The following is a 19,438-nucleotide window of genomic DNA, read 5'->3' on the forward strand; positions in this document are numbered from 1 at the left end:
ACATATATATTTTATCTTTAGTAATTTATTTCATTGAAAATTTAGATTGCTTTTTTCTCTCTTATCAGGTACTTCATCCAAGCGTACGACCTCTTCGATTTCCAAGGAGCCAAATTCATCACGAGATCGTCTCCGGACATCCAGGACCTCAGCCAATAAGAAGCAGTTGGTATCAGGGAGTGTAGTGGGGGATGTAGCCTCAGGGAAGCGCTCTCGCAACCAGATCCTGGCAGAGTCTGATGGCCGTATGAGCAAGTCTAAATCAGACGGCCAGATCAGTGATAAGGTAGCTCTGGAGACCAAAGTGAAAGACCTGTTGGGTTTGGCTAAAAGCAAAGATGTGGAGATCCTCCACCTTCGCAGTGAGCTGAGGGACATGAGGGCCCAGCTTGGCTTGGGAGAGAAGGAAGCAGCGCAGCAGGAAGAAGCTGGCGAGGAGGAGGAAGAGGAGGAGGAGGAGGAGGAGGAGGAAAAGCCCCAGGTCTCAGCCATCACAGCAGCTGATGTGGAGTCCACTCTGATTCTCTTACAAGAGCAGAACCAGGCCATCAGAGAGGAGCTCAACCTGCTAAAGAGTGAGAATCGAATGCTAAAAGACCGACTCAATGCGCTGGGCTTCTCTCTGGAGCAGAGGCTGGATGCCTCTGACAAGCTGTTCAACTACGCCTCCCTGAGCCCGGACCTGGCAGTAGGCAGCAGGCAGAGTGATGGGGGAGGAACCGGGACACTGACCTCCTCAGTGGAAGGCTCCGCTCCCGGCTCCCTGGAGGATCTGCTCACAGGACACCAGCATGGAGGCTCAGCAGACAACCTCGACAGTGAATCTAGCGAGGTCTACCAGGCCGTCACCTCCAGTGATGATGCTCTGGACGCCCCCTCTGGAGCTTCCTCATCATCTGAATCGGAGTGCGCGCCGAGCAGGGCGCGCTCACGGAGGGGCAGCAGTGACAATGCCAGCGAGGTGTCAGTGGCCTGTCTGACAGAGCGCATCCACCAGATGGAGGAGAACCAGCACAGCACTGCTGAGGAGCTCCAGGCAACATTACAGGAGCTGGCTGACCTGCAGCAGATAACCCAGGAGCTGAACGGAGAGAACGAGCGGCTAGGTGAAGAGAAGGTGATCCTCATGGACTCCCTGTGCCAGCAGAGCGACAAGCTGGAGCTGTACGGTCGACAGATCGAGTACCTGCGTTCTCTGCTGGATGACCATCATATATCGTACGGACTAGAGGAGGACATCAAGAGTGGCCGCTACATGGAGCTGGAGCAGCGCTACGGAGACCTGGCAGACAATGCCCGCTTTGAGAGAGAACAGCTGCTGGGGGTTCAACAACACCTGTCTAACACTCTGAAGATGGCTGAACAGGACAACGCTGAGGCCCAAGAGATGATCGGAGCGTTGAAAGAGAGGAACCACCAGATGGAGCGCATCATGGAGTCAGAGAGACAGGGTCGAGCTGCCATGGGGGCCGCACTTGAAGAGTACAAGGCAGCAGTGAGCAATGACCAGGCGGAGCTGAGCCGCTGCAGAGCCCAGCTGGACCAGGAGAGGCAGAGGGTTGCCGAGCTGTACTCTCTTCACACCGCAGGGGACAAAAATGACATCTGCCAACTGCTGGAAGGAGTTCGTCTGGGGAAAGAAGAGGCGGAGGCCAAGGCGGCAAAGTTGCAGGAGGAGCTGGAACAAGCCCACAGTGAACTCACTCGGCTGCAGGAGGCTTTCAGTAAGGTTAGTTAAAAGGTCAAAGAGATTTTAGATGTAAAATCGGAGGCTATTACAGAGACAGTGTGTGTGGGGCATCAATGTCCTGAAGCCATAAGATGCTAAACTGATGTGTTTGACTTAAATGAAACTTTAACTCTGATAAGAGTTTTCAGGTCAAAATGAGTTCCTGTTTTATTGTCTATAGAGCAGAGCCAGATTTGACCTTGAACATGTCACAAATTCAGCAGTCAGGTTTCCAGAGTCTACCTTGTTAGTACCTCACTAATGTAACACTAGGCAAAGGATAACTGTGTTGATGTGTACTTAACACACACTCACTGTACACAGTACATCTCTATGAATTACTGTATGACACTGCTGGAGCTTTGTTGCTCATTCGTCAGCCAATGACTTCATGGCTTGTTAATGATATAAAGGATGGCCCTCTTCCCGTGTGTGCAGCTGGACAGGGAATACAGAGACTTCCAGGAGCACGTGCAGCAGCAGATGGCCGAGCAGGAGCGCGTCCTGGAGAAGCAGCGCGTGGAGCTGCAGGAGAAAGACAGTGAAATCGCAGACATGAAGGAAACCATCTTTGAGCTGGAGGATGAGGTGGAGCAGCACCGAGCTCTTAAACTCCACGACAACCTCATCATCACAGACCTGGAGAGTAAGTTGTGTGGACACACGGAACAGTGTAAACTGGTTGCAATGGTCAGACTTTGACTGGCTAGTAGGTTTAAATACCCTCATGTTTACTTCAACAGGCAGCCAGTGATCATTCAGAGATCCTGCTGTGTGAAACCAAAACCAACATCCTGACATCAAGTGTTCATCAGACTTCCTCTAACTGTGAATCTTCAGGCCAACAGTAGTAAATATGTGTGTTATTAAGTTGGACCAACATCTATTTACTTCCTATTTCAGACTCCGTGAAGAAGCTGCAGGACCATAAGCACGACATGGAGAGAGAGATTAAGATTCTTCACCGCAAACTGAGGGTAAGAGTGTTGACCAGGACAGACTGATGGTAAGAGTGTTGACCAGAGTGTTGACCAGGACAGACTGAGGGTAAGAGTGTTGACCAGGACAGACTGAGGGTAAGGATGTTGACCAGGACAGACTGAGGGTAAGAATGTTGACCAGGACAGACTGAGGGTAAGAGTGTTGACCAGGACAGACTGAGGGTAAGAATGTTTACCAGGACAGACTGAGGGTAAGAATGTTGACCAGGACAGACTGAGGGTAAGAGTGTTGAACAGGACAGACTGAGGGTAAGAATGTTGACCAGGACAGACTGAGGGTAAGAATGTTTACCAGGACAGACTGAGGGTAATAGTGTTGACCAGGACAGACTGAGGGTAAGAGTGTTTACCAGGACAGACTGAGGGTAATAGTGTTGACCAGGACAGACTGAGGGTAAGAGTGTTGACCAGGACAGACTGAGGGTAAGAGTGTTGACCAGGACAGACTGAGGGTAATAGTGTTGACCAGGACAGACTGAGGTCAAATAATGTTGCATAAAGCTCTTTGTTTTAGATTGCTTTTAGTACACTAGGACAAAGGAAGACCGTAAACTAAAAATAAAATGCAGCAATTTTAGGTCAGTACTTAGCTAATAGTACATGTACAGTGCATCCGGAAAGTATTCACAGCGCTTCACTTTTTCCACATTTTGTTATGTTAGTCTTATTCCAAAATGGATTAAATTAATTTTTTCCTCAAAATTCTACACACAATACCCCATAATGATAACGTGAAAAAAGTTTTTTTGACATTTTTGCAAATTTATTAAAAATAAAAAACGAAAAAATCACATGTACATAAGTATTCACAGCCTTTGCCATGACACTCAAAATTGAGCTCAGGTGCATCCTGTTTCCAGTGATTATCTTTGAGATGTTTCTATAACTTGATTGGAGTCCACCTGTGGTAAATTCAGTTGATTGGACATGATTTGGAAAGGCACACACCTGTCTATATAAGGTTCCACAGTTGACAGTGCATGTCAGAGCACAAACCAAGCCATGAAGTCCAAGGAATTGTCTGTAGACCTCCGAGACAGGATTGTATCAAGGCACAGATCTGGGGAAGGGTACAGAAAAATGTCTGCAGCATTGAAGGTCCACAAGAGCACAGTGGCCTCCATCATCCATAAATGGAAGAAGTTTGGAACCACCAGGACTCTTCCTAGAGCTGGCCGCCCCGCCAAACTGAGCGATCGGGGAAGAAGGGCCTTAGTCAGGGAGGTGACTAAGAACCCGATGGTCACTCTGACAGAGCTCCAGCGTTGCTCTGTGAAGAGAGGAGAACCTTCCAGAAGGACAACCATCTCTGCAGCACTCCACCAATCAGGCCTGTATGGTAGAGCGGCCAGACGGAAGCCACTCCTCAGTAAAAGGCACATGACAGCCTGCCTGGAGTTTGCCAAAAGTCACCTGAAGGACTCTCAGACCATGAGAAACAAAATTCTCTGGTCTGATGAAACAAAGATTGAACTCTTTGGCCTGAATGCCAAGCGTCATGTCTGGAGGAAACCAGGCACCGCTCATCACCTGGCCAATACCATCCCTACAGTAAAGCATGGAGGTGGCAGCGTCATGCTGTGGGGATGTTTTTTAGCGGCAGGAACTGGGAGACTAGTCAGGATCGAGGGAAAGATGAATGCAGCAATGTACAGAGACATCCTTGATGAAAACCTGCTCCAGAGCGCTCTGGACCTTAGACTGGGCCGAAGGTTCATCTTCCAACAGGACAATGACCCTAAGCACACAGCCAGGATAACAAAGGAGTGGCTTCGGGACAACTCTGTGAATGTCCTTGAGTGGCCCAGCCAGAGCCCAGACTTGAACCCGATTGAACATCTCTGGAGAGATCTGAAAATGGCTGTGCACCGACGCTCCCCATCCAACCAAAGAAAGAAGAATGGGAGAAACTGCCCAAAAATAGGTGTGCCAAGCTTGTAGCATCATACTCAAAAAGACTTGAGGCTGTAATTGCTGCCAAAGGTGCTTCAACAAAGTATTGAGCAAAGGCTGTGAATACTTACGTACATGTTACATTTTCGTTCTTTTTAATAAATTTGCAAAAATTTTAAACAAACTTTTTTCACTTTGTCATTATGGGGTATTGTGTGTAGAATTTTGAGGAAAAAATGAATTGAATCCATTTTGGAATAAGGCTGTAACATAACAAAATGTGGTAAAAGTAAAGCGCTGTGAATACTTTCCGGATGCACTGTATGTGCACACCGATTCAAATCACTGCAAAGAAGTATTTGCATTGGTTTCACAGGAGGACAGTGTAGTTTATATCTCAATTAGGGCTGCACAATTAATCCAAATTTTATTGAAATCGCAGTACAGCCTCCTGCAACTTTCAAATTGCAGGAGGCACAATATTTGTTAAAGGTGAAATGTGTGTCAAAATACCATTTTAAATGAAATATTGTTTTGCTGCAGAGACGTCCTGGCCTACTCATCATATTCTACAGACTTAAGAAAACATCTTTCCCCTCAAAAATCACACCACAATCACTTTAATGTTTTTCAGTGAAAATGAGAATAATGATGTAAAACTGATAATTACCTCCAATATCGCAAATCATATCACAATTGCAATATCAGTCAAAATAATCGCAATTAGATATTTTTGGGAAATTGTTCAGCCCTAATCTCAGTGATATATCATCTAACGTAAACAATTTTATTTTAAAGCTGCACTAATCAAAATGGATCAAGTGATTTTATGTGACAAACTCACACAGAATTACAGCCGCAAGTGGCAGTTCGCGGGTTCAAGCTTTTTTCGTTCAACAGAGGGAAGCAGCTGAATTGCTAAAATCAAAGCCACGAGCAGCAGTGATCGGGTTTTGGGCTTCACAAAGCAGAATTTAATTTAATTCTGTATAAAGAAGGAGTGAGACCAATCACTCCCTTGTTTCATCATTACAATGTATGCAGCCTTTCTGTACTTGTACGCTCTAAGTCCCGCCAGTCATATTTCTTGGCATTTTGGGGATGTTTCAACAGGTTAATAAAAAATATCCATCAAGTTTGGTGATGCTGGGAAGAACTCCCATTGATTTGTGGTGAAATTTGCGCCAGGCCCATGCAAATCTTTGGAACTGGTGGTTCCCCCTATGGAGTAATTTGTAAATATTTTTACACACATGGTTCAACATTGTTATAAATCATCCTGTGAGTTTGGTATTGATTGGACAAACAATTTATGAAGTTTAGTCTGACTTGTAGCGCCCCCTAGTGGTCGATTTGAATTAAACTTTCAGGGGATGTTTCAGGTACTCCTATGAACATATCCTGCATTTGAGAGAATGGGCCCAACAGTTGTAGAATGAGGTCTATTGATATGCTAAGCCACGGCCATTTAAAGTTCATTGGTTAATATCTTCAACACGCAATGACATATCAACAAGCTTTTGATAACTTGGTCCAATAATGAGCCACAGAAAGTTTGGTAGCAATCGGACATAGAGTTTAGGAGGAGATGTCAAAAATGTGTTTTTCCAAAAAATTAAAAATGTTGGAAAATTTAGTGATGAAAATCGAGGGCCTCTTGAGGCTTTTTTGTAGAGCACATTCAGCAGCACGTGTGTAAAATATCAAGTCAATCAGACTTATGGTGTGAGGGGGTGGCCTTGAAATTTTTTGAAGCGCCACCATGTGGCCAATTGGGATAATATTTTATGTGAAGCATTATGACATCATTTCCAGTTATGGTACCAAGTTTCATGTCTCTAGCTCGTTCCAGCTCATAGCAAATTGAACAAAGGCATAATTTAGCATATAATGCTAAATAGGCCACGCCCACATGCACCGATCAATATGAAAGTGGATGTGGATGGCTTGGTGCTGAGGTAGCGCTGTGTGTGTCGTCAGCATAGGAGTGGAAACTGAGACCATGGTGGCGGATAATCTGACCGAGGGAGAGCATGTAGATGGTGAAGAGGAGGGGTCCAAGCACAGAACCTTGAAGCACACCTTGGTTGATTGGGGCTGGAGAGGAGCTGGAGTCACTGGTGGTGATGAACTGTTTTCTGTTGGAGAGATATGATTGCAACCATTCACTGGTTCACTTTGTCCGCTGTCATCGACCCGTCTCCAGACCCTGCGGGCAGGTGTTTTCAAAGCAGGCAGACAGAGTTGGCGACTAGCAGGTGAACATAGTGGAGCATTTAAGCCAAATATGTTTCTCAGGAGTTGGTGGAGACCAATGAAACACTAAAACTGTAAACTCTAAATGAATGCTTATGTTTCTCTGTGTCTGCTGGGTGTGTAGATAAGTGATGTTTGGGAGGTTTTCTATCAGATTTATAAGGTGATAATATGATGTTGCGTCTTGTTGCCCCCAAGTGGCCAAAAATGATTAATACTGTTTTAATAAATAATGTTTCACTGTCTGCTGCTGTCTCACTGTGCGTGTGCAGGAGGAGTCGATGGAGTGGCGTCAGTTCCAGGCTGATCTACAGACAGCTGTCGTCATTGCTAATGACATCAAGTCCGAAGCACAGGAGGAGATTGGAGACCTGCGGCGGCGGCTGCTGGAAACCCAGGAGAAGAACGAGAAGCTGTGCAAGGAGCTGGACGAGGTCAAGAGTCGCAAGTAAGAGCCACAAGGAGACATTAGGAAGAGCAACAGAGAGACGTTAGGAAGAGCTACAGAGCGACGTTAGGAAGAGCTCCAGAGAGACGTTAGGAAGAGTTCCAGGGAGACGTTAGGAAGAGCTCCAGAGAGACGTTAGGAAGAGCTCCAGAGAGACGTTAGGAAGCGCCACAGAGAGACGTTAGGAAGCGCCACAGAGAGACGTTAGGAAGCGCCACAGAGAGACGTTAAGAAGAGCTCCAGAGAGACGGTAGGAAAAGCTCTGTAGAGACGTTAGGAAGAGCTCTGTAGAGATGTTAGGAAGAGCTCTGTAGAGATGTTAGGAATAGCTCCAGAGAGACGTTAGGAAGAGCTCCAGAGAGACGTTAGGAAGAGCTCCAGAGAGACGTTAGGAAGAGCTCCAGAGAGATGTTAGGAAGAGCTCCGTAGAGACGTTAGGAAGAGCTCCGAAGAGACGTTAGGAAGAGCTCCGAAGAGACGTTAGGAAGAGCTCCGAAGAGACGTTAGGAAGAGCTCCAGAGAGACGTTAGGAAGCGCCACAGGGAGACGTTAGGAAGAGCTCCAGAGAGACGTTAGGAAGAGCTCCGTAGAGACGTTAGGAAGAGCTCCAGAGAGACGTTAGGAAGAGCTCCAGAGAGACGTTAGGAAGAGCTCCGGAGAGACGTTAGGAAGAGCTCCGGAGAGACGTTAGGAAGAGCTCCGGAGAGACGTTAGGAAGAGCTCCAGAGAGATGTTAGGAAGAGCTCCGTAGAGACGTTAGGAAGAGCTCCGTAGAGACGTTAGGAAGAGCTCCAGAGAGACGTTAGGAAGAGCTCCAGAGAGACGTTAGGAAGAGCTCCGTAGAGACGTTAGGAAGAGCTCCGTAGAGACGTTAGGAAGAGCTCCAGAGACGTTAAGAAGAGCTCCGTAGAGACGTTAGGAAGAGCTCCAGAGAGACGTTAGGAAGCGCCACAGAGAGACGTTAGGAAGCACCACAGAGAGATGTTAGGAAGAGCTCCAGAGAGACGTTAGGAAGAGCCACAGAGAGACGTTAGGAAGAGCCACAGAGAGACGTTAGGAAGAGCTCCAGTGGTCACGCTGACATCATCTGTCTTGTGTTTGTGAACCAAAGGAGGGAAGATTTAACTTTGCTTATTTGATTAGGATTCTGGGTGGTCGGTAGCTGGCTTTAGATTAATTTATCTTGGATGAATCCCACAGTTAAATAAACGCCTTTACAGAAAAAATGAGTTATTTTCAATTACAATTTCACCATAATTGTTCCTACAACAGGATATTAACCCCGAATGAGAACCGTTGTGGAGACAGCATAGGAGCTGTGAGTGTACATACTGAGTGGTGTACTGTATGTTTGGCAGGCAGGACGAGGAGAGAGGCAGAGTGTATAACTACATGAATGCAGTGGAGAGGGACCTGGCTGCTCTCAGACAGGGGATGGGTCTGAGCCGACGATCCTCCACCTCCTCAGAGCCCTCGCCCACCGTCAAAACACTCATCAAGAGCTTCGATAGTGCCTCACAAGGTACCACACAATCCCAATATGCTCCACCATGTTGCTGCTGGTTTTAATAATAATGTTTCTCATGACATCAGGAGTGTATTTGGTCTAAACTGAGCTGTACGTATTGGTTCCTTTTCACTCTTAACTCAGGTCCACCTTCCAATGGTAGCGCCTCTGTGACTCCAACAGCCTCGGCCGCTCCGCTACCACGCACCCCCCTCAGCCCCAGTCCCATGAAGACTCCCCCAGCAGCTGCTGTTTCACCCATCCAGGTGAATATATATATATATAATAATAATAATAATAATAATAATAATATATCCAGGTACAGGAGGAAAGGCTTGCTATGGTGTTACTTTACCACTTCACATGTTTTCTTGGTTAGTTAGGGACTGGGTGGTCTCTGGCTTCACTGGACAGCATTAAAAACCACATAAGACAATTGATGAGGACAGACATTGAAAAGTTAGTATCAACAAGCAACACGATTTTAAAAGACATGCATATAGTAATATAAAAATAGAAATCATCAAATCTGGCTTGATGCATATAATTATTAGCACAAGTAAAGAAATAAAGGAGTAGAGTTGATAGTTGATTGGATAATGTGGTGAGAGGCTATAGAGAAGTTAGACTGGGGAAATGCCTCATGCTCATGTGAATTAGTATTGAATAAGATGGTACAATGAACACTGTTATAACTAACCATAATAAATCAAAACACTCATCATTTCCAGTTTGTTCCTGTCCTGTCTGGCTGTTTTTAATGTGCAAGGAAAAGAGATGTGTTCCAATGTTTGCTTAATTCTTTTAGTTGAAGATGCAGGGGATTAAAGGAACACTTTAATTATTAACAACAATTATTAACAATAACAATTATTACTTAATGCTGCAGCTCTTCTGAAAACTGCAAAATCACCAAATCTGGAGCTACTTGTTTTCCTTTGGACAGCGACAACTTGTTTTGCTATTTAGAAGAGTTTCTTTTCTATGCTGTAGCCTTTATTCTTCTTGTGAACTCTGTAACACAGGAAGCTCTTATTGTTTGTGCTTATTTTAGAGACACTCCATCAGTGGCTCCATGTCAGCAGCCAAGCCGCTCTCCTCTCTGAGTGATAAGAGGCCCAGCTACACAGACATCACCATGCCAGGTGAGGCTTTTAAAGACACTCCATGCGCTGGATAACAAGGATTTCACAACTCGTACTCTCACAAATGGAGGTATGAGTTTGTAAAAGGGCAGAATGATGGGTCACACAGTGACTTTGTCGTCCACTACACCTCTGTCACAGTAAACTAGTGATTACCAGGAACCGGCCCCCCCTCTCTCATGAGAAACAACATGACTGTTTGTCCACAGAGGCCTGGAGTTGGGAGTTATCAGGTTTACTGTATGTTGACTTCATGTTTGAGTTCATCAAAACATTAGAGTGGATGATAAGAGGGGGATGATGAACCACCACGTACAGTTGGTTCTCACCAGTAATGACTTCAAGTGTTTTATGTGAACGTGCAGACTCGGCTGTAGCCCCCAATGTTCCGTTTATTTTTCTTTGATTTATTGTTTTCTTGCTGAGCGAGGCAGCCTCATGCGCTCATAGGGGCTGGAATGTGGCTTTTGACTGACCCTGTTATCTGATTTCAGAGGAAGTCCCTTATAGAAAGACTCTTAATATATGTGATGTAAATCCTGTGATGCATCCACAGCTGATCACCTTCTCAGGGGAACCTCGGCCAGCCGGCCTCCGTCTGTTCTCCAGAGGGTCTCCAACATGGACTCCACCAAGACAATCTCAGGTTAGAGATGCTAGCTAAGTTATATGAACTTGTTTTAAACTAAGTCAGTCGCTAGTTTCTAATGGTGTCCCCCATCCTGAGCAGTGTCCCGCCGGAGCAGTGAGGAGATAAAGAGGGACATGTCTGCTTCAGACGCCTCCTCCACCTCCCTGATGGCTATGAGTGCTGCCTCCTCCCCGCTCTCCCTGTCCTCCTCCTCTCCCACCGCCTCCATCACCCCCACAGCACGCAGCCGTCTAAGGTACCACCTTCTGGGCCACTGACTCACCTGCATGTTGTTCTCATATGGTATAGCCGGATTGTGTTAGTAATCCAGCAGATGTGCTCACACAACCTGTTTAAAGTCAGTGGTTTGAATCTGTCAGCTGCCTGTGTGACACCACCTCCTCGTCATACTGTAGTTTTGATCGGTCTCCAGACAAAACATACAGCCCGTGACAGCTTTAGCTCACTGAGCAAACATGCCTTCCTGCCGTAGTAAATGAGTGTCCTGTGTGTGTCTGTTCCAGAGAAGAGAGGAAGGACCCGCTGTCAGCACTGGCCAGAGAGTATGGAGGCTCCAAGAGAAATGCTTTGCTAAAGTGGTGCCAGAAGAAGACTGAGGGTTATCAGGTAGGTCACTGGAAGGTACCAGCTGATCTGATCCCACATGATCAAGTGTCTAACTCTTCTCCAATGGCTTGGGAAGAAGCTGGCACTGAATACTAGACAAAGTTAAAGGGGAACTCCACATCACGGTCTGTTTACAGGGGTCGGAGAGTACTACTTCATATGTGAAAATGGTTGTATAAAGCCTGTTGTGACTCCAGAGGGAGCTCAGGTGATGAGTCAGTGTGGTTGGGTCTGAAGACTACTGAAGAAGGTTATGATGAATAAGAAAAAGGTCCTTCATTCCTTCATGGTAAGATTGAGTTTCCTGGATATAAATGTGTATTTTGTGGCGTGATGAGCTGATGTTTTGTAAAGGTAAAGACAACTAAAGAGAAGAGTCCGTGGAGAGCTACAGGAACAGTCAGCCCACTGGTTTAGGAGTTTTATCATCTACATGTCTGAAATGGATGTTTGTGTCCGTGTTGGGGCTTAATTCAAATAAATGAATTATGCAACATATGAAAAGCAGGTCAACGTTTTCTTTTATAGTAATTCAAGCTGATTGTTATTATTGTTGCTATTAGACCAGCACATATTGTCAAGAGGCTAATCATCTTATGACTGGACAGTGAGAACAACCTGAATGTTGAACCCTGTATCGGTCTGTAACTGTCCACGAGGAAGCCACCTGACCTGAGCTGTGACGATGACATGTGGTGCACTGCAGCAGGAAAGCTAGAATCCTTAACACTTCAGTCCTGGTTGATTTGGTGACACTTGTGGTTACTGGTACAGTTTAATACTATAGTTCCCAGAATTGTAGAGGCAGCAACCACTCATTTTGTCTTCAGGAATACAACAGAAGAAGAAGAGCAACTGGTGTATCTGTTTCCCAGGCAACCAAACAGACTCATGTTGATTTCATTAAGAAGTCAGTCAATAATCTGCCTTTTGTCCATCATGTCATCAGCCAGCTCCATCTGATTGTTTTCCACATAACAGCAGGCACAGTAAGAGGAAGAGGAGGTGGTTACCTTGCTGTAACTCTTCATCTTCTTCTTTCATTACTCCCTGAATGCTTTTTCATTTCAAGTGTCTGCAGTAGGAATGTTGTGTTTGCATCAGCAGTAACTTAATCCAGGCTGAGGCTGATATCAATGAGATGCAGTTAGGGATGGTGTGCTGCATCATGGCGGATGTTGTTATGTTATTAATGTTGTTAATGGCGGACTCCGTCATTAACAATAAAGCCAACTATATAGACACAAAATGTAAATACTTTAAAGGGCTATTCCAGAAAACATGCAGACCATAAGTAGCATGAAAACAAGGTTTGACTTCATGAACATCTTCAGGATTAGAACTCTGACTGTTGTGTGTCAATGTGTGTCTCTGTCTTTGTATTCTGTCCTCAGTCTAGTGTGATGGTGTTGTTGGTTGCAGTGTGTCTCTGTCTTTGTATTCTGTCCTCAGTCTAGTGTGATGGTGTTGTTGGTTGCAGTGTGTCTCTGTCTCTGTATTCTGTCCTCAGTGTAATGTGATGGTCTTGTTGGTTGCAGTGTGTCTCTGTCTCTGTATTCTGTATTCTGTCCTCAGTCTAGTGTGATGGTGTTGTTGGTTGCAGTGTGTCTCTGTCTTTGTATTCTGTCCTCAGTGTAGTGTGATGGTGTTGTTGGTTGCAGTGTGTCTCTGTCTTTGTATTCTGTCCTCAGTCTAGTGTGATGGTGTTGTTGGTTGCAGTGTGTCTGTCTTTGTATTCTGTCCTCAGTCTAGTGTGATGATGTTGTTGGTTGCAGTGTGTTTCTGTCTCTGTATTCTGTCCTCAGTGTAATGTGATGGTGTTGTTGGTTGCATTGTGTCTCTGTCTTTGTATTCTGTCCTCAGTGTAGTGTGATGGTGTTGTTGGTTGCAGTGTGTCTGTCTCTGTATTATGTCCTCAGTCTGGTGTGATGGTGTTGTTGGTTGCAGTGTGTCTGTCTCTGTATTCTGTCCTCAGTCTAGTGTGATGGTGTTGTTGGTTGCAGTGTGTCTCTGTCTTTGTATTCTGTCCTCAGTCTAGTGTGATGGTGTTGTTGGTTGCAGTGTGTCTCTGTCTTTGTATTCTGTCCTCAGTCTAGTGTGATGGTGCTGTTGGTTGCGGTGTGTCTCTGTATTCTGTCCTCAGTCTGGTGGGATGGTGTTGTTGGTTGCAGTGTGTCTCTATCTTTGTATTCTGTCCTCAGTCTAGTGTGATGGTGCTGTTGGTTGCAGTGTGTCTCTGTATTCTGTCCTCAGTCTGGTGGGATGGTGGTGTTGGTTGCAGTGTGTCTCTATCTTTGTATTCTGTCCTCAGTCTAGTGTGATGGTGTTGTTGGTTGCAGTGTGTCTCTGTATTCTGTCCTCAGTCTGGTGGGATGGTGCTGTTGGTTGCAGTGTGTCTGTCTTTGTATTCTGTCCTCAGTCTGGTGTGATGGTGCTGTTGGTTGCAGTGTGTCTCTGTATTCTGTCCTCAGTCTGGTGTGATGGTGTTGTTGGTAGCCGAGTGTCTGTCTCTGTATTCTGTCCTCAGTCTGGTGTGATGGTGTTGTTGGTTGCCGAGTGTCTGTCTCTGTATTCTGTCCTCAGTCTGGTGTGATGGTGCTGTTGGTTGCAGTGTGTCTCTGTATGCTGTCCTCAGTCTGGTGGGATGGTGTTGTTGGTTGCAGTGTGTCTGTCTTTGTATTCTGTCCTCAGTGTAGTGTGATGATGTTGTTGGTTGCAGTGTGTCTGTCTTTGTATTCTGTCCTCAGTGTAGTGTGATGGTGTTGTTGGTTGCAGTGTGTCTCTGTCTCTGTATTCTGTCCTCAGTCTGATGTGATGGTGCTGTTGGTTGCAGTGTGTCTCTGTATTCTGTCCTCAGTCTGGTGGGATGGTGTTGTTGGTTGCAGTGTGTCTCTTGGACTCAGACAGTGAACTCTCATGGATAGAACGCCTCTCTAAACGTGTGCAGAGACCATAAACGTCAAAGCATTGACCTAGAAGTGACTGTGGGCTAACATGACAATCAAAAGGTGTGTCCAGAGTCACTTGCCATATTGAAACGATGTTTACCCTTTTTATGTGATGTAGGTTATGGTTACCATGACACCGTGGCTCCTCTACAGGAAGTGTGCAACATTTCACACATCCTGCCAGTTACCTACCTGACAGAAACATTGGGGGCTTTCTCTGAATCACTGCGACTCTTTCCACATTACTGTTGTGACACCGAGGAGACTTGAGCATCTAGTTCCATACGGTACATAACCTGAAGTCACAGGTTTACAGCCTCTGCAAAGGTCTATTGGCAGTTGATGGTGGAAAACATGATACATGTGCTATGGATGAGTACTGTTGACTCATCCCAGGCCTGTCATCAAGCCGTGGTTATCATTTAGAATAGTTCCATGACAACTGAATTTCTTGTGATGATCATGTTATTGTTGAAAGCTGTAATAAACCGTGGCTGGCAGTGACATTCATGTGAAAGGTAGCAGCGAGCTGGGCTCCTAAACTTGAACAGTACCAGGTGCCCGCTAGTGGTAAGGACAGAAGAAAGAAATCAACAAATGTAGTCATGTATTCTCTTTCCTGATCGGTGTCTGTGTGGATCTGCCGTTACTGCTTGAGTGATTACGCTGATGATGTTTTTTTTGCCCAGAATAAGAAGAAAGATTCTTTATCTCTGAGTGCCGCTGATGACCCGAGATCAAATAGTACTCTCAGCTTGGATTAATGGGTTTTCCATTGATTTTTGTCCCAGACTGTAAATGTTCTGTCGAGTTAAATCAAAGTTTAAGTAGATCGTCTCTTTGTTTTTCAGAACATTGATATCACAAACTTCAGCAGCAGCTGGAATGATGGCCTGGCCTTCTGCGCTGTGCTCCACACCTACCTGCCTGCACACATCCCCTACCAGGAGCTCACCAGCCAGGAGAAGGCAAGTAGAGCTCCCCGGAAGCCATCATGACTCTACCGTTGTAGTGTTCCTCTGAGTGTGACATTGACGCTCTCTTCTTTTCTCAGAGGAGAAACTTCACCTTAGCTTTCCAGGCTGCAGAGAGTGTGGGCATCAAATGCACTTTGGTAAGCTTTACATTATGTATACTCAGAGGAATGTGTACAGACACATGAACGTTTTTCTGTCTTTGCCCTTTTTTTATTATTTCCATTCTTTTCTAATATGCTTTCCTAACTCATAGTGTAAATTCATTGTAAACACACCACTGACATTGCTCATTGTAATCATTAACTAGAGATGAACTACATTATGTTTTCTATAGTTCTTCTTTCATAAAAGTCACTCAACTGCCGCTGCATCAGTCACTACAAACCCAACCTGTGCAGCTAGACGTTGTTTCAACCCACAGAGCTTTATTTCATATTCTTGTGGAGATCTTACAGTTTAGCAGTGTTTCTTCTTTCTCTATTCCAGGACATAAATGAGATGGTGCACACAGAGAGGCCGGACTGGCAGAGTGTCATGACTTATGTCACAGCCATATACAAGTACTTTGAGACCTGACTCCAGCACCTGAGCCACCCTGCTCCTGCAGCACAATCAGAGCCACGCCAGCCCTCCTGAGCTCTCAGCAACCTCTCAACCCCACGGGCAGCTGTTATACCCCCTCCCACGTCCCCCACACTGCATGTTGGCCCTCAGTATTTAGCAACACTAAAGGCAGACCAGAACCTCACTGGACTCACACACTGCTACTCCATCCTTCCAGTGCAGCGTAGAAGGCGCGTTGTGTAGAGTTGTAGTCCAAGGGCTTGCCTGTATGTCCACTGTTACACTAGTGAGCCATGAGAAGTAACTGTGGTGAACCAAGTATGAACTGACCACATCTTTGCCTTTGGTTCATGTCTGAAGAAGCAGCATGAAACAGAAACCAAGTCTCAGTGCCTTCTCCCTGGCTTTTATTGGCAAATAATATTCCTTCACCGTTCAACCTGGTTCCCAGGGGAGATCCTGCAAATCTGACTTTCAGCGTTCTACTTTGCAAGAGGATTCATTTTCATAAATAGTCCCAATTTTTTTTTTCTTTTGTTGGTTGTGAATATTTTGTAGAGAACATCAGCTTCTACAGAATAACAAACCTAAAGTCGGTGATGGTGTAATTTCCACGACAACCTGACCTGACAGTTCCCTCAGAAAGGACTTCAGACAAACGCAGCCTTTTGCACCAAGTCTTCCAGATGTTACAGGTCCATACAGATGCCTCTCTTTCAATGGATAAAGTGCCTGTGTGAGCTCTCTCTACGGACCAGTCCTCCACAGAGGCACAGTGTCTTTTCACTACAGGTTGTGAAGCTGAAGATGTGAGGAGTTGTTGCCAAATGTGTTTCAGAGCCTTTTGATTGTTGATTTGTGACTTGTTGGTCATCAGGACAGTGATGCTGCAGACCGCTAACACATCAGCATCGGATCAGAAGTGACAGAAATGTACCATGTTCTACAACACTACTACACATTTAGTTCAGCAGCACTAACACATGACATGACAACATGAGGTGTTTTCACTGAAACAGTCATTAAGGTGGACTAATGTTCAGTTGATGTGGATGGAGTTAAACACTAAAGTGAGTGTTTTCCATCTTGCACTTCGACTTCTTTCATTAGGCACATACAACGCACAGCATCATTTCATCAGAACCAAAATATGACTGAGTAGTATTTAGTCTTTTGATAAAAATGTGTTTTGATTGACATTTAAGTTTAGTTTAGATCAGAGAGCCTTAAACATGATCAGCCTGAGGGCCGCGTTAGAAAATGAGTCTCTCAGTATGGACTTCCTGTTGGGGAAACTAGAGAGACAGATTCACAGGTAAAGACACACTTCTGTAGGCCAATGCAGAGTCTCATTAAAGGAATAGTTCAACTTGTTGGGAAATACACGTATTCACTTCCTGGCAGAGACTCAGATGAGAAGATTGATACCACTTTCAGAAATGAGACTGGTATCAGTTTTCTCATCTAACACTCGTCAAGGAAGCAAACGAGTATTTCCCAAATTGTCAAATTATTCCTATAACATCAGAAAATGCTGCAAAAACTATTATTTTTAGCACAAAACATGCACATGTGATAGGACAGTTCATTGTGCCATTGACTTATTGTTTGTGTAAATACTGATTCCGTGTTAGACAGGTAGTTTTTGAAATTCCTAGTAGGACTAACGTTACAATAGAGATACGCTGGAGCACACAATGTCATTTCATGTGTGGGATTTCCGTCGGCAACATTAATGTTGTGCGTAACACTTTAACACTTTTAGTATTTATTAGCAGTATACAAACATTTGATAAATGCTTTATAACACACTATAATGTAGTTGTAAGCAGCAGTAAGGACAGTTTATTAATGTATAGTGTTTATCAGTAATTATAGCTTCTCCTATCAAGTCCTATGTTCTATTATTACCACTGTTTCACTATATTGGCTTTCATTATGTGTTAATACAGCAGCCTCCACTAATGGGTGTCCACAGGAGGATTTATAGTGGTTAAGCAACACTTTTTTGTGCTTACAACTACATTATAGTGAATTTTAAAGCATGCATTAAATGTTAATGTGCTGCTTAGGAATGTTGGATAGAGGGTTTCAAGTAAAGTGCTACTGTACCATGTAATGCTGTCTGACAGCTATGTGTTTATCGTGCCTCAACATACCAACTTCACTGTATTTATTTAGCATAGTTTACAATCATTGTAGTGAGGTCATTGCTTTATTTGTGTGTGTATATGAATTGATTACACATACAGTAAGTAGCTGCACTGAGATAAGCTTTTTGTATTCCGCACTTCCTGCCTTAACAGTTTAGCCGAGGCGTCTGCTAGTGAAACTGTGACATTTCAAACCGCGGGTATCTTTGCTCGCCAGGCACGTGTTGCAGTGTGGTTATAGTTTGTTAAACAAGGTCCCTGTTGATTGAGGAACACTAATAGTGATTGACGGCCATAGACCTTGTCTGGTGAAGGGGACTACACACTACTTTGATCGGGATCAGATGATGAAGCTGCCAGCTGCTACCAATAACAACATCAGAAACATTTTGTCTTTATTTAGAAACCCATCCTGCCGTCTGCCGAGCCACATCACCACAATGTGTACAGCTACATTAGACATTCAGTGATTTAAAGATCGCACAAGAGCCTGCAACAATGACCGTTTGTGTTTAATGTGCGAGTGAGTCGTTTAATGACATGTGAAAGCATCGGCTGTCTGTTGGTAGAGGTTTGTGATGCCATGATGCTGAAGATCATCAGTGTTCTGCTTGATTCCACCGCCGGCCCACATGTTTTACTGCTCTCGTCAGGAACGTCTGAGAGCTACAGAAAGGTTTGAAGCCTCTCCATCCTCCATTCTGGACGTGGAATGTGTTGGTGATCCTGGGACTTTAGGAGGTCCAGCGTGTGCTGATATGTGGAGTGACTGATGAACATGAGGAGAGACCAGACGGCTGGTGAAAGGAAGCACATTCCACCTCCACATGATGTTCCACGGTTTGGGACCTGAGATGTGTGTGAGCAAAACAAATGTGAACAGTGCATTTTGCCTTTATTGGGTCCACTTCAACACACTACATTTCTTTTTCTTTGTGTTTACTTGAAGATGCTCTGAGAATTCCACTGAACCTGCTTTAGTTTGTCTTTGTGTTTCCATGTTGCCTTTTATTTTTACAATCCATGACACATTTGAGTTTTTGTTTGTTGTCCTGATCACACCACATGCAGTGAAACGGTCCCTTGGCAAAGTTAAAGCTGAATGAATAAAGTTGTGTGTGTGTGTGAGTGTGTGTCTAAAGGGACTAAGCTACAGTATTAAGTGCACACTACGATGATAATCAGTTGTAAAAAAAAAAATGCTGTCTGGTTCTGTGTTGCTTTATTTTTTCTGGCAATAGTTATAAAAGAGCATTGAAACAGCCTTGTTTGTTGTCATTGTCTCAGCACAGTGATTATCAAAGGTCAGGTGGTCCACACAATAATTAGCTATAGATTATAACATTGCGCTGTATCATTAAAAAGGGCATATCTACAGATGGGGACCATTTGCACCAAGCATGTTGTGTCTATTACACCCTCACCCCCCCCCCCCCCTTCCCACACTAGCTTTGGGCCAATAGAAACTGATGTGATTGTGACACACAGCAATGAGTTAATTATGTCTAAGTTTAAGCACTGACTGAAAGTCAGCTTTAGACTGGTCACTTTAAATATGT

The 19,438-nt window shown here is 44.7% G+C and overlaps 1 protein-coding gene across 2 annotated transcripts in view; it reads left to right on the forward strand.

Moving 5' to 3' along the window:
* The window catches only part of specc1la (sperm antigen with calponin homology and coiled-coil domains 1-like a), a 35,660-nt gene extending 16,519 nt beyond the window's left edge, over positions 1 to 19,141 (forward strand). Inside the window, exons 4-16 of one of the 2 annotated variants that reach the window (XM_074637039.1) lie at positions 69 to 1,729; positions 2,168 to 2,375; positions 2,633 to 2,706; positions 7,152 to 7,327; positions 8,686 to 8,849; positions 8,979 to 9,100; positions 9,889 to 9,979; positions 10,536 to 10,625; positions 10,710 to 10,866; positions 11,135 to 11,237; positions 15,037 to 15,153; positions 15,240 to 15,278; positions 15,649 to 19,141. In XM_074637039.1, coding sequence (XP_074493140.1) covers positions 69 to 1,729; positions 2,168 to 2,375; positions 2,633 to 2,706; positions 7,152 to 7,327; positions 8,686 to 8,849; positions 8,979 to 9,100; positions 9,889 to 9,979; positions 10,536 to 10,625; positions 10,710 to 10,866; positions 11,135 to 11,237; positions 15,037 to 15,153; positions 15,240 to 15,278; positions 15,649 to 15,738 — 3,092 coding nt within the window. In that variant the 3' untranslated portion in view covers positions 15,739 to 19,141. Of the gene's footprint in view, positions 1 to 68; positions 1,730 to 2,167; positions 2,376 to 2,632; positions 2,707 to 7,151; positions 7,328 to 8,685; positions 8,850 to 8,978; positions 9,101 to 9,888; positions 9,980 to 10,535; positions 10,626 to 10,709; positions 10,867 to 11,134; positions 11,238 to 15,036; positions 15,154 to 15,239; positions 15,300 to 15,648 lie in introns of both variants that reach the window. The other variant, XM_074637038.1, reaches the window with a different exon arrangement.
* The last annotated feature ends 297 nt before the right edge of the window (positions 19,142 to 19,438 follow it).

The sequence above is a fragment of the Sebastes fasciatus genome, chromosome 6 (genome assembly GCF_043250625.1).
Source record: "Sebastes fasciatus isolate fSebFas1 chromosome 6, fSebFas1.pri, whole genome shotgun sequence".
NCBI classification, from domain to species: Eukaryota; Metazoa; Chordata; class Actinopteri; order Perciformes; family Sebastidae; genus Sebastes; species Sebastes fasciatus.